The sequence below is a fragment of the Akanthomyces muscarius genome, chromosome 1 (assembly GCF_028009165.1).
Source record: "Akanthomyces muscarius strain Ve6 chromosome 1, whole genome shotgun sequence".
Classification (NCBI taxonomy): domain Eukaryota; kingdom Fungi; phylum Ascomycota; class Sordariomycetes; order Hypocreales; family Cordycipitaceae; genus Akanthomyces; species Akanthomyces muscarius.
The window spans coordinates 4,999,141-5,012,348 of NC_079241.1; the positions used below are offsets into that span (position 1 = coordinate 4,999,141).

Below are 13,208 nucleotides of genomic sequence, written 5' to 3' on the forward strand. Positions count from 1 at the left end.
ACATACCCTGCGCTCTTTGTCAACACTGTACATTCGTCTCTAGCACTTGGCACTGTACGCGCGCGCATCACCCATTCAACATGAGCCCACAACCGCTCGTGCGATCCTATCAAGGTGGCCAGCCACCTGTCAGGTCGACGCTGTGGAACGGCCGTCAGCCAAAAAAGTCTAAAATCTCTACAATTGCCGTTTTCCACTTGACCAATGCGGCCATCCCCCAGCCTGGGAGACACACAACAAAAAGTCGAGACTATTCTTGCCCACACATTCTATCCGCCGCATCTCCACCACACACTGCCTGGGCTGGCTGCTTGCTCCGCTGCGCTGCGCTTCACCACTCAGAGCGACGATTCATTGCTGCCCGCTGACGCGTCACTGGGCCACGAACCGGAGTGTCCTATTTATACTCTATCATCTACGGATACTGCTAACAGATCTCGTCAAGCGTGTACCGCAGTGTATCTTGTAATAAGCTGCTGTCCGCCCACTCACTCACTGCTCGCTCACAACTTGTCGAGCGGAGGTGGCTGGCTGCGTAGCAACCACTCGCTGGAATGTGTCTCGTCACAAAACATGTCCACCGCCCCGGAGTTAATCTTGCTCGGCATAGTGCCGGATTGCAAGACACTCAAATCCCATTGTCCCGTAAAATTGCCCATTGTGCTTTCATTTGCCAGCATGCTTTCACATCATGTACATTGGAGTACCCTTCGACCCTACTACATCTGCTCATTTCTGCCTGGTGCGGAAGTGCTGTGTACACACTTGTCAACGCACCACATAGCCATCATTTCAATTACAAAACACGTCTGCACTGCTGTCGCCCTGTTTATACATTCATGCATGCATTTCTCATACTAGCCATCCGGCTAAACAAATCCACGAATTCCTCGCAATGTGGATCTCTTCTCCTTCTTGGGCTTGCTCGATGAGATGCCACCTTCGTCTTTGCCCTTGTCTCCGCCATCCCGTCTTAGTCGACTGTGTAAACCTGCTGATGGGACGGTTAGCCTTGCTCAATATAGGTAGAAAAACCCCACGACTTACCGAAATGCCTCTGGTCAGGACTTCGGGATGGCCCTGCCGCCTCCTCACGGCCTTTACCCTTGGGACTCGGTATCGCAGTCAGAGCTGCCCCGATTTTGGGGTCCAAAGGCGGCGTCACTTGATATGGATTCACATCTGCGTCGGATGGACCGTGTGTCGCGGCTCTCATCATGACAGGGCTTGCCGATGTTGACAGATAGTCGCTGCCGTCGCGATCCCCTCCTCCAGATGTATTGATAGGAGCCGGTGCCGACGAGCTCATGTCCAGCAGCGACGATTGCAGTTTTGTATATTTGCGCTGCAACAGATCAAACTGCTTTTGCATTTCTGCCTGCTTCGCTCGGCTGCCAGCCAACGATGATTCGATTGCGAGGTCAGAGTTGGCCCCCGGCCGTGATCGCTCCTCTTGTCTCGCTGACAGCTGTTCTTGCAAAGCAGCCAGCTGGCTTTGGAAGAGTCTCTTGATTCGCTGAACTTCAGCTTCTTGAGCTGTCAGCTTCATCTGCAGCTCTTCCAATTTATTCTGGGTCTCGGCTGATCTGTTCATAGCTTCCTGCCTCTCCAGGTCCTTGGCCTGAAAATCTCGCTCTGTTACAGTCAGTCGATTGACCTCCTCACGAAGGCGCTCCATCTCGACGTCGTGGATCTCAATCGACTGCACATTCTGCTTCCAGTTGAGCTCCTTGACCTCGGCATCGCACAGAAGCATTCGCAGCTTGTTGGCTTCTTCTTTGGATGCTGCAAGCTCCTTTTCCCGCTCCTCCAACTCTGCGGCCGTCTTCTTGGATTCTTCTCGCATGTTCTTCAACTTGTTGTAAAAGTCAGTCTCCCACTTCTTAGCCATGGTGCGACTCTTTTCCGACTCCTTCCGCACTTGCATCTCGGCCTTCTTGGCCTCCTCGTATCGGTTCTTGAGCTGGCGGTTCGTCATGAGTAGATTTTGTGTCTCCGCTTCTGTGGCAGCTTCCACAACACGACGGCGTCGTAGGTCTCCAATGTGCGTCATGTGCTGTTGTTTCAAGTAACGCTCGAAGCTCAAATCATTTTCTAAAAGCAACACGCGACGTTGGAGTTGAACCACTTGAGTATGGGCATCAATGTTTGGCAACGGGATGGCACCAGATGTGGGCGGTAGAGGAGGCGGCGGCATGGAATCTTTCAGCGATCTGTCGGCATTCGAATCAGGGTGACTCAGAGCCAGTGAAGCAGCACTATCGTTGGCGAGGGACTGATGGAGCCCGGATTTGATTGTCTTGTTCGACTTGATCATATCTTGTAGCTGCGTGTGGGATGGTGACTGTATCAGTTGAGTAGGGCTATCCGCGTGTCTGGTTCTGTGGTCACCTGCCTCTCTGTTCGAGGGTTGGCTGGACTGGGAACCCCTGCGCAGCATCATGGACGGCGTTCGGTCGCTTGACACGGAATCGGCGCAAGAGAACTGAGCTTTACGCCAATTGTCCACCTTGCTGCTGCTCAGAAGCGACGGGTCAGATGTCACACGTTGAGGCTCTTCGCAAACATCCGGCGAGGTAATAGGATCAATTGACTGAACAGGCGGCAGGGGACCGTCGGAGAAGGGATCAGCCTCGGTAGTCGTGCGTAGTCCCATACACCCAGCGACGACTTCGGCGGCTTCACATTTCATCCATCTCGTGAAATCCGTCTTTTCGGATTCAATGGTCAACGTATAAAAGTTGGGATGAAGCACATGGACGCTGCAGAACTGCTCAGAGTGATACCTAATCTCTGTAGGCTGTACTTCGATGCTGCTAGAGTCTGAAGTTTCGGCGTGACGGAGATGGCGTTGTGGTTTCCGAATGTAATCCATGAAGTTGATGGGGTAAAGTCCATATAGTACGGAAAAATACTGCCCGAGATGACCTATGTTCAAGTCCTCAGAGTCGGGCTCATACTCGCACGGGGGCCAGCTTGCTGTGTGGGCAGGATCCAGAGAGGCCATCTCAATAGAGCCGGAGCGTTCTTGTTCCCAAAATAACAACCGAGCATATATGTTAAATAGCGTCGGCAAATGGGGTACCAGGTCGCTCGGCATGTGTGGAAGCAGCATAATGAGAGCAGTCAACGCTGCAGACACCACTGTAGTGGATGTATCAAGCTGCAAGCACAGCAGCAGACTAGTCCATAGTTGTGTCTCGAGAATTTGGTACAAATGAGGTGGCTGTCCCTGAATAAAAGCGCAGAAGAATCTTAGGAGCGGCTTGCGATGTTCCTTCTTTACAAAGATTTTGTTGAGCGACGCAAAGAACTCCTAAGCAAAGTTAGTGAAAAGTTGGCTGTGGGGGAGGCAGCGGACGAACTTTTGGTTTTCTTCTACCAAATTGACCTAATGCTTCTCTGAGAAGCTGCTCATTGTGCTCCAAAGATTTATTCCCCTCGATATGGGCAGGATAGAAGTTGTCTATCCAAATCGTGAGGAGTCGGTCTATGATAGGATTGGGTATCAAGTCTCCCTCGAAAGAATCCTGCAGCTTCTCGGCCAATAGCGCCGTGTTCATCATGGCAGCAATTGTCTCCTTGACAACGGCCTTGTCCAAGGGTGTATTGTCGAGTATGTGCTGGCAGGCATCAAACCAGAAGAGCACCTTTTCCGGGCTTTGCAAGGCCGTCTGGATGCGCCGCAGGACAGCCATCCAAGATCCAGTGGCGGATACATTTCCTCGGACGTATTTTTCAAAGATCGCGACAAGCTCTTCCTGGAGTCGATCGGCAACGGCGTCGTCGTAGATTTCGTGCTTGTCGAGGTAAGCGTCGATGGCAGCCTTGACGTCGTCCGGCAGCGGTAATGCAGGCTCTGCTAGGTAGGCTGTGATGACCTTGCACAAGTCCTTGACCGAGCTATTCGAGTGGGACCGATCAGCGAGCTGCAATGATGGTGCAGGAGAGGAAGTGAGGAGAAGGGGGGCGGGGACGGTGAGACGGTGATGCCATACCTTGAGGAGGCCATCGCGGCGAGCTGCAGATTTTTTCCTGCGTTGCTTGCTGCGGGCTCAGACGAGCCCGAGCTTAAAGTAACCGTGTTGCCTGATAGCTGAAGAGGAAATATGCTCGAAAATGGATATGTTCCGTGATGTGACGGCAGGTAACACGAGCTTCAGACAGGCAACGTTTTAACGGGCAAAGCAGCGTGGTCCGATTAGTGACGAGTGTCATGTCAAGAGTCCCACCCAATGCCCCTCCCCAGAGCTATGGAGCCAAGGAGCAGCATCCGGCTGGCGTTAGTCACGGCGGCGCGATCGCTGGCCAGCAGTCCCACTGTACCTAATCCCCGCATTTTATGGCGCATGACCCCACGGCATGGGCAGGTATTGCTGTAGGTAGGTACTAGGTAGCGGTTGAGTGCCGAACAAAAGGTGTATAGGTAGGTAATGGCAGTAGACTGTTGAAAACGAACTGGCCGAGAAATAGTCGAGGAAGACAGGATTGACCAGAAAAGCCGCCAAGATCGGCAAAAGACACCTCCTTGATGAATTACACGTCGCAACACTTGGGGAATCGCCCTCGCGCTATTGCCCCTCCTAGCCTAGTACCCGGCTGGGTTGGGGTGGCTTTGTACTCCCACGCAACCAGACGAATGCAGCGCAGCGTGTATTGCTGGCATTGGCCGGGCCACCATCCTGGCTTCCTAGTTTCTGGCCCAGCTGTCCAAACGCGGGGTAATTGATTCAACATGCGCGGCTGGGCCTGGGGCCCTTGCAATTGAGCCCTGAGGCACCCCAAGGGAGGTCACTCTCTGGCTTTCAACTGGCGTGCCTCTTATATCATCCCCCTCCTCCTGACCCCCTCACTTTTCTTCTCCTTCTTCTTCATCATCATCTGTCCATCAAAAATCATTCGATTCTTCATCAACTTTCCAACTGTACCCTCCTCCATACACTGTTCCTTCCTCTCTAATCATCCTCTTCCATCTCTCACCGTTTATTCCACCCAATTGACTCGCGTGACCGCACCACACTACACCATTTCCCCCTCACATTACAACCACCCCATACAATACCGTCAAAATGAGTGTGAACAAGAATTCTGCAGTGGCTGATGAGCCCATTGATGTGCTCATCGCCCTGCACCCCAAGTTTGACATCCTCGACCTCACCGGTCCCATGAAGGTTTTTACCACCGCCGCCCACGACTTCAACGACGAGAGTAAGTACCTCGCAGCCGGGTGCTCAGTGCTGTTTGTAGTCGCTCGCTAACCCCGCGCCCTCGCCACAGGCAGCAAGGCCTTTGAGGTCACCATTGTCGGAGATGAGCCCAAGGTTCTCTCTGAGCAGGGCGCCATCATCGGTTCTCAGATTACCTTCAAGGAGGCTCATGAGCGCCTCGAGGACTTTGACGTTCTCGTCATCCTCGGAGGCAATTCGGAGGCCATCCTCAAGGCCGAAGCCCAACCCCTCGGTCTCATCAACGACTTTGCCGAGCTCCAGAAGCGCGACCCCGGCAGGGAGCGAACTGTCCTATCTATCTCTGGCGGCTCACTCTTCCTTGCCCGCGAGGGCATCCTCTCTGGCCTTTCTGCCACCTGCCACCCCGACTTCATGACCAAGTTTGAGAACGAGTGCAGCGATGCCGCTACTCGCAACCTTCAGGAACGCACTGATGTTCTCGAGGACGCCCGCTATGTTGTCAACAACCTCCGCTTCGACCTCGGCGATGAGGACGAGAACCCATACATTCGTCGCAAGTCCGATGCTGGACGCCGACCCTCCCAGACTGCTCGGTGAGCCCCACCCCTCGCAAATACGACGCTGCAATAAATATACGCTCATACTGACAATCTCCTGCAGCAAGGGTAGCATGTCCTTCAAAGAAACGAGCCGTCGTGAGTCGATTGCCCGTCGCGCTGCCATGCGCCTCGGAGGTCTCCGTGTCGTCACGGCTGGAGGCAACAGCGCTGGCATTGATGCGGCTTTGTATCTTGTCAGCGCTCTGGTTGATGACGGGTGTGCGGCGGAAGTCTCCAGGATCATGCAGTGGAACTGGAGCAAGGGCGTGGTTGTCGACGGTCTCGATGTCTAAATCTTCTGTATAGTTCGTTGTATTATACCCTGTTGGGACTATACACCCCTTCTTGGGCTTGAGACCTGTTGACCATACCGCCAGTGGTAAATTGAGTGCCACGTCTGGTGTGAGTCGTATTGCCATATACTAGGTTTTTTGGCAATACTATCTAGTGTGCTTCTTACTAGTTAGCTGAGAGCAATATATGTATCATCAAAGCAATGCTGCCTCGTGCCCCTCGCGAATTGTCTGATGCATGCGTTCAAGGCCCCACTACATGGGCTGCGGAGTCGTGTGCTATCCAATGTGCATCGTTGCGCCAACCTATGCGGTTGGATTGGAGGTAATTCGTTGGTACCACGTCAAGTATTGTCCTTCATTGAATCGGAGCAGTAGCTTACGACTTCTTCTTGGTTCATTCACACACACACTGAATCCATCACCTTGACTACTGAGCATTCAGAGACGTCCCTGTGCCGAACTCGATCGCCCACTTTTGGAGTGGGGCGAGCTCTACAGCGGTCCATGCCTGGGGTCCCAGTAAACTCATCCCATCAGTATTAACGCCCCCAAGCTTTACCCAATCACGTCGCGATTAGCTGGTAAAAGCTTGTCGGCCAGCGCAAAGCCATCGCCTTTGTCCTCGAGTAGTGAACGCGCTCGCTTCTTCTTTTTTTCTTTCCTGTTACAAATCGCTGAACAGACACTGCGTTGAGCTGCGTCACCTTCATTTCGATTGCTGAAGTACTACGGTTCATTTCCATCGCTTCATCTGCTCCGTGCAAACGGCGCCACGAGACCTTGGAACAAGGGAATAGAGCTCTTCTGCGCCGTCCGCCCACGCTTTTCTCGCGACAGCAGTTATCGCAATACTGAATTCTGCGAAACGTCCGTTTTTTTGCACCCCGGTGTGCCCCTACTTTTCAAAATCCAAGACGCCTTCAACACAGCCCTGCACATCATGGCTGACTGGGCCAAGCTCAAAGTCGTCGACCTCAAGGCGGAGCTGAAACGACGCGATCTCCCGCAGCACGGCCTCAAGGCAGAGCTTGTCACACGACTCAACGAAGCGGACTCTGATGCGACGCCGGCTGCGGCCGATACACCGGCAAAAGTGGACGAAGCTGAGCCAGCGCTGCCAGCTGAAGAAGATGCCGCCCCCGAGGCAGTGGTGCCAGCGGCACCCGAGAGCGTGCCAGAGACGACTACAGAACCATTGGAATCGAAAGAAATAGATATTTCGATAGAAACAACTGGGGGGCCTATCGATACGACTGCGGAAACACAATCCGTAGCCGCGGAACAGCAACCGTTACCAACTATCGACGCGCCAAACGGCGAACCACAAAAGCGCAAACGCTCTGCAACTCCATCACCCAGCGCAGAGGAAACAGCAGCCAAACGAGCACGAGCCCTGTCGGAACAAGAGATGGAACAAGAACATGCCATATCCGTACTAGGTAACGAGGTGGTGGTGCCAGCTGACGAACCGGCCCCCATGGATGTTGAGCAAACGCCGCCGCCCGCTACTCCTCCATCAAACGCAGAAGCCGCCCGACCACTTCCAACGTCTTCTCCTCCTCTTCCTCCTCCTCCTCCCACTCACGTGCCCGAGACAATAGCGTCCGCCGCCAACGAGAACAACGAAATGGACATGGGCATGGACCACAGCGTGGCGCCGGCGCTGCACCCCGCCACCACGGCGCTGTACATTAGCAATCTCATGCGCCCGCTCCGGCCTGCTGACGTCCAGGCGCACGTCTGCGAACTAGCCAGCGCCGTGCCAGGCCAGGCAGCAGCAGCCGACGACGACGGCGTCATTGTCCAGTTCCACCTGGACCAGATTCGTACGCACGCCTTTGTCGTGCTCGCGTCCGTCCAGGCCGCTGCGCGTGTACGCTCGCAGCTGCACGACCGCGTATGGCCCGACGAGAGCAACCGCAAAACCCTCTGCGTCGACTTTGTGCCCCCGGAAAAGGTCAACGACTGGATCGCCATGGAACAGGGCAGCGGCTCCTCTGGCGCAGGCCGGCCGGGACGCTCGACGGCGCGGTGGGAAGTCGTCTACGACAAGGGACCAGACGGCGTCGCCGTAGCCCGTCTGCAGCAAGCGGGCGGTCTGGCATCGCGTCCTGGTCCGCCGCCGCCGCCTGTTCCGTTCAGCCAGGCTGGCGCCGCCGCCACCGATCTCGTACCTCCCACCGGTCCCAGAGGCGACCGTGACCGTGACCGTGACCGTGACCGTGATCGTGGTCGCGATCGCGGCCGTGATGGTCCAGCGTCTCCGCGCGGCGGCAACGGTCGTCGCGACGGCCACTCTCGACTGCAGCAGAACAACAACCTCCCGCAGCCCAGCGAGCTCGACTACGAGCTCCAGCGCACGCGCGCCCGGCCTTCCATAACCTTCCAGCTCGTGGCGCCGGCGCTCGCCACCCGCCGCGTCGACAACATGCACTCTTTTTACACAAAGGACGTGCGGCGCGTGCTCGGCCGCGAAATCAACCGCTACTCGTTCGAGGAGGGCGACGGGTTCGTCGACCGCGGCAAGGAGGTTTTCGAGGGCATACGGCCGCCGCATCGGGAGCGCGGTGGCGGTGGTCGCGGAGGACGTGGCGGCGGTGGCGGCGGCGGCAAGTTTGGCGGCCGAGGAGGCGGCGGCGGCGGAGGCCGTGGACGTCGTGGCGGTGGCGGTGGTGGTGGTGGTGATCGGCCACAAAGCGATCGCTACCTCCCAGGACTTTCTTCTCGTGGAGGCGGTGGGCGAAGGTGGGATGATGACCGTGGCCGTGAGCGCCGGTATTAAGGCGCGAAAGACGGGCCTCTTTTTCTTTTTGGCTGTAAATCAATTCTGTGTTTTGCGTGTGTGCTTTTACAGGATCGGCAGAGGCGTTTTACGGTGTGAAACAAAGGGAAAGGACATGGTCAGCTATGGGGAAATCTAGGACTACGTTTTCTTTCATCTTTCAGAGATGGTCGAGTGATAGAGAGCAAGGCCTGAAGAGCACTATTCATGGGGCTCATTGGTAGAAATCTAGGACAATAGAGTTCTAAAAGAGGGGGTGTAGTCACCCAGAAAACATAAGTTTGACCTCACGAGTGTTTATGCTGCAATCTCTTGGTATTGAGGCTCTTGAGCAGCCTAGCCCGGATCTACCCAAATTGTATTGTATTTTCAAACTAGATCTCTTTTTTCAACATTTCCTCTCTGTTCCTGCTCCTCTTGCCAGTCTTTTGCTCTGCGTTCCTTGCATTAGAATCTTTTCCAGCGCCTAAGCGGCGCTAGCCAGAGACTCGGGTGCAACACCGACGCGTTCGCGGCTCATGACGTCGAGAAGGAATTGGCTGGGGCGGTTATCTTTGTAGACGGCCTGGGCGCTCTTGGCTTGGCGGACGCTCTCGAGGTACTTGTCGAAGAGGTACGAGCTGTCCATGGGCCCACCCTTGGCCTCGGGATGGAACTGGGTCGAGAAGATGGGACGGGTCTTGTGAATCATGCCTGTATATCAAATTAGCCTCATGCATGCAATTTCACAAATACTGGAGTAAGCTTACCCTCGTTGCTACCATCGTTCAGGTTGACAAAATACTCCTTGAACTCGCTGGGCAGGGTGCTGGCATCAATGGCGTAGCCGTGATTCTGACTGGTGATGTGGCACTGGCCAGTAGTCAAGTCAAGGGCGGGGATGTTGTGGGCACGGTTGCCGTACTTGAGCTTAATCGTTTGAGCACCGACGGCAAGGGCAAGAAGCTGGTGGCCAAGGCAGATGCCCATGATGGGGATGGAAGAGGTCTCCATCAAGCGTCCAAGGCTGTAGACAGTTTCGTGGCAGTGAGTCGGGTCGCCGGGGCCGTTGGAGATGAAGACACCGTCGAAGTGCTGAGAGACCTTGTGGATCGGGTAGTTGTAAGGGAGGACGGTGACCGAGGCGCCGCGGCTAACAAGGCTGCGCATGATGTTCTCCTTGACACCACAATCGATGAGGGCAACGTGCAAATCAGCACCGGGCGACTCGACGACAAAGGGGGCCTTGGTGCTGACGTGCTTGACCAGGTTGATCTGGCCAGGGTCGTCGAAGCCTTCGTCCTCGTCGGCATCGTACTCGTCACCAATGGAAATTCTAGCGAGGGAGGAGCCCTGCTCTCGGAGGAAAGTGACGATTTCTCGGGTATCGACTCCAGAGATGGCGGGAATACCCTCGCGGGCGCACCACTGGCCCAGACTCTCAACGGCAGTCCAGTGGCTGTAGTTGAGGGCAACGTCGGAGACGACGACACCCGCGCACTGGATGTGGGGGGACTCAAAGTACTTGAGAAGGTTGTACTGGTCACGCTGGTTCGAGGGGACTCCGTAGTTGCCAATCAAAGGCTGGGTGAAGACGAGAATCTGACCGCGGTAGGAGGGGTCGGTCATGGACTCGGGGTATCCGACGAGGGAAGTGGTGAAAACAGCCTCGCCAGAGATGTTAGCATTGGCGCCAAAGGCTTTTCCACGGAAGATGGGACCCTCCTGTAGTTGGCAGAGTTAGCAAGGCGGCGCAACGGGGTAATTTGGAGAGAGGAAGATAAGACATACGCGGATGGTAAAGGTGGCAGGCACGTGGTCGACCGGAGTGGTGGAAGTGGTGCCACGCTTGGGCATATTTCTGCCTTTGCTGCCAGTAGAGAGGAATTGGACTTGGACCGTCATGAACTTGCTGCGAGCCGGCATCGCCATTCGGGCGGCCGGCTTGGCAACATGGCTTGTCAGACGGGCAAACATTTTGGGCGAAAGCATTTAGATTTGCTTGAAAGCCGGGTTCCAGATCTGTTTCGAAGGAGGGGTCTTGTTCATAATCTGAGGGTGACGCAAAGGGGTCGGGGGAATCTTGCTTAAGGCCGCGCAGTCTATAGAGAGGGGAAGGTCAATATTTATGTAGCTTGCGTTGCGTGCTGACGACGTGATGCTGCATGCAAAGCGGTGTATGCCGGTCGGTGGTTTTGGGTGGAGGGAACGTACCGAGGGCAGCGGCCACTGTTGACGCGATGTGAGTAAATAAAGAGCAGAAAAGATTGCAATTGTCGCAATTAATCTGAATAGACGAAAAGATGGATGTATGAAGCCGTCCCGAAGAGAATCGCGGAGGCGGGCGAACAAATTATTTTGGAAGTTGGAGGAGAAGAGAGTTTGACAGCAGAGGTACCGACGCAGGAAGTTTTGGTGGTGCGTGACAGTGACTGTGAGGAGCCCGAGACCGGCGGGCGAGTGGGTGAGCTTACCTACCCGGAGGCTAAGGTGGGCGGGTAGGTAGGTACCTACAGCCTGTGGATATTTCCCCGGGTACAGCGCTATCTTTGCTAAATATTTCGCAAGCACGCAGGCTTATTGGTTTAGTGTAGCAAGTCCCTGTCGGCATGGGCCAGCGATCGAAGGAGGATATGGGGTAGCAGGAGAAGCAGCACGGATGGCCGAGACGCGAATACTTTATAAAGATGCGAAGAGGAAAAAACCAAAGCAAGAAGACAATTTTGGAAGTTCTCTGATAACCAGAAATCAAATCAAACTTTGTGGCTGCCGCAGAGCGAAGCCAGACAACATGTACCCAAGTTGCTAAGGTACCTACCAGCTGTGCGGACACAGCCCACAGGGTCTGGCGCAGGCTTTCCGGGGCTGTCCCACTGTAGGCAGGTACTGTAGGTAGGTACGTAAGCTGCCGGCTGTCCCAGAGCTCCCAGGGCGCTCATCATCACCAGAGAGAGAAATGACTCTTGGAAACGGCGAGCTGTTGGGGCGGCCGGACGGTATCGGCGCCTTTTTTGTGCAGTTCGTAGTTGACGCTAAGAAAAAAACGCGCCGGCTTCGATTGGCTGGCGGGAAACATGGTTCCCTCTTTTTCCACGCCTTATCGGTGTCGCTCCAAAAAAAAAATCGTCGGGTAGAGGACAAAGCAGCGTGTGGTTGGCTTGCAGCTCCAATAGATAACACTTCCGCTGATTTCATGTGTAATTGGATCCGTAACTAATCCTTGGGTTTGAAAGTGCTGGCATGCATGTGCAGTGTATGTGCGCTACGACGAATAGGTGGTGCAAAGCTTTTGTGTCCGGGCTGTCAGATGACTGCCGAGTTGCAGATGTGATCTGGTTCCGCAGGCATAGCTTGCTGGTACTACCAGGAGCACAAGACCAAGTGCCATTACCAAATCGCCAAGCTGAGCTTGCCATTGGGCGAGCATATGCATCCCGAGTGTTAATATTTATTGCGATGCGACGCCTCGCGCGGCTGGTGACGGCTGAAACACGCCGTGCATCACGCCTCGCACACTGATGCATCTGCTCCCGGGTAATTTCCCAGTGTAGACGCAAGGTGCCAACAAAAACCGTCGCCTGGGTAGAAGCAGTGACTTGGTTTACCTTTTACATTTTATTATCTATCTTCTCTCTCTTTCCTTTTTTTTTTTTCCTTTTCCTCCTATCCTCCTTTAACTTGCATATTTTTCTGACTAGCAGCCTAGCCACCGTCGTCTTGTTTTGCTAACCCTATGCGTGCTGCGCTTCAACTGCTCGCAAGGACTGCATCGAGAGCGAGCTCAGTCCTGGCTAGGACTGACAGGTCAGATCCGTCTCGTCTTGTGGTTCCATTCCCCCTCGACGAACAATTTACGCAAATCGACCAACTCCCCTGTGCGGGATTTCTCCTTGAGGCATCTACATGCGAACGTCTTCAACAGACTCGTACCCCAACATTGAACCGGCGCTCCAGTCGGTGTCGCGGCCAGGGTGCCAGCCAGGGTGCCAGGGTACTGCCAGGTTTAGCCTGGCCGGCCCAGCAGGCTGTAGCAGACTAGCCACTGCAAGATCTGCCCTGTTATGTAACGGTACTGGAAGCCCAGAGGTACCCTTGTGACGAGTCAATCACGGCTTTATTTTGCTTCACGCTGTTCCGATGAGCCGCACATAAATTCAGGCTTCAAACAATGCCTCGACATGCTGACGTACAAGCCTACCTCGATTCTTTTTTCCAAGTAACCTGTATATAAGAATATCGATTGGGCCAACCAGCTCGAAGCCTCGTCTGTAGCAACACTACTGCAGGGCCAGGATCTTGTGCTCTGGTCTGCAACTGGTTATAGAATTTTTACTCTGGGATTGGCCAATCACAGTCCGTAAGC

General features: G+C 54.7%; 5 protein-coding genes across 5 annotated transcripts; 2 read left to right on the forward strand and 3 right to left on the reverse strand.

Moving 5' to 3' along the window:
* Positions 1-869: 869 nt before the first annotated feature.
* LMH87_006690 (uncharacterized protein) lies at positions 870-4,012 on the reverse strand (the record flags this gene model as incomplete). The annotated part of the gene is made up of 5 exons (XM_056204619.1): positions 870-994; positions 1,048-2,344; positions 2,396-3,316; positions 3,366-3,903; positions 3,999-4,012. 5 exons carry the CDS (start codon positions 4,010-4,012, stop codon positions 870-872), a joined length of 2,895 nt encoding a protein of 964 aa, XP_056059958.1.
* Positions 4,013-5,069: 1,057 nt separating this feature from the next.
* LMH87_006691 (uncharacterized protein) lies at positions 5,070-6,081 on the forward strand (the record flags this gene model as incomplete). Its single annotated transcript, XM_056204621.1, has 3 exons — positions 5,070-5,208; positions 5,278-5,782; positions 5,850-6,081. 3 exons carry the CDS (start codon positions 5,070-5,072, stop codon positions 6,079-6,081), a joined length of 876 nt encoding a protein of 291 aa, XP_056059959.1.
* A 943-nt stretch (positions 6,082-7,024) lies between these two features.
* Positions 7,025-8,866, forward strand: LMH87_006692 (uncharacterized protein; the record flags this gene model as incomplete). The annotated part of the gene is made up of 1 exon (XM_056204622.1): positions 7,025-8,866. One exon carries the CDS (start codon positions 7,025-7,027, stop codon positions 8,864-8,866), a length of 1,842 nt encoding a protein of 613 aa, XP_056059960.1.
* Positions 8,867-9,332: 466 nt separating this feature from the next.
* On the reverse strand, positions 9,333-10,777 carry LMH87_006693 (uncharacterized protein; the record flags this gene model as incomplete). Its single annotated transcript, XM_056204623.1, has 3 exons — positions 9,333-9,559; positions 9,616-10,570; positions 10,637-10,777. The coding sequence occupies 3 exons, from the start codon at positions 10,775-10,777 to the stop codon at positions 9,333-9,335; spliced, it is 1,323 nt and encodes a 440-aa protein (XP_056059961.1).
* A 60-nt stretch (positions 10,778-10,837) lies between these two features.
* On the reverse strand, positions 10,838-11,456 carry LMH87_006694 (uncharacterized protein; the record flags this gene model as incomplete). The annotated part of the gene is made up of 4 exons (XM_056204624.1): positions 10,838-10,947; positions 11,060-11,074; positions 11,248-11,277; positions 11,360-11,456. 4 exons carry the CDS (start codon positions 11,454-11,456, stop codon positions 10,838-10,840), a joined length of 252 nt encoding a protein of 83 aa, XP_056059962.1.
* Between the last annotated feature and the right edge of the window lie 1,752 nt (positions 11,457-13,208).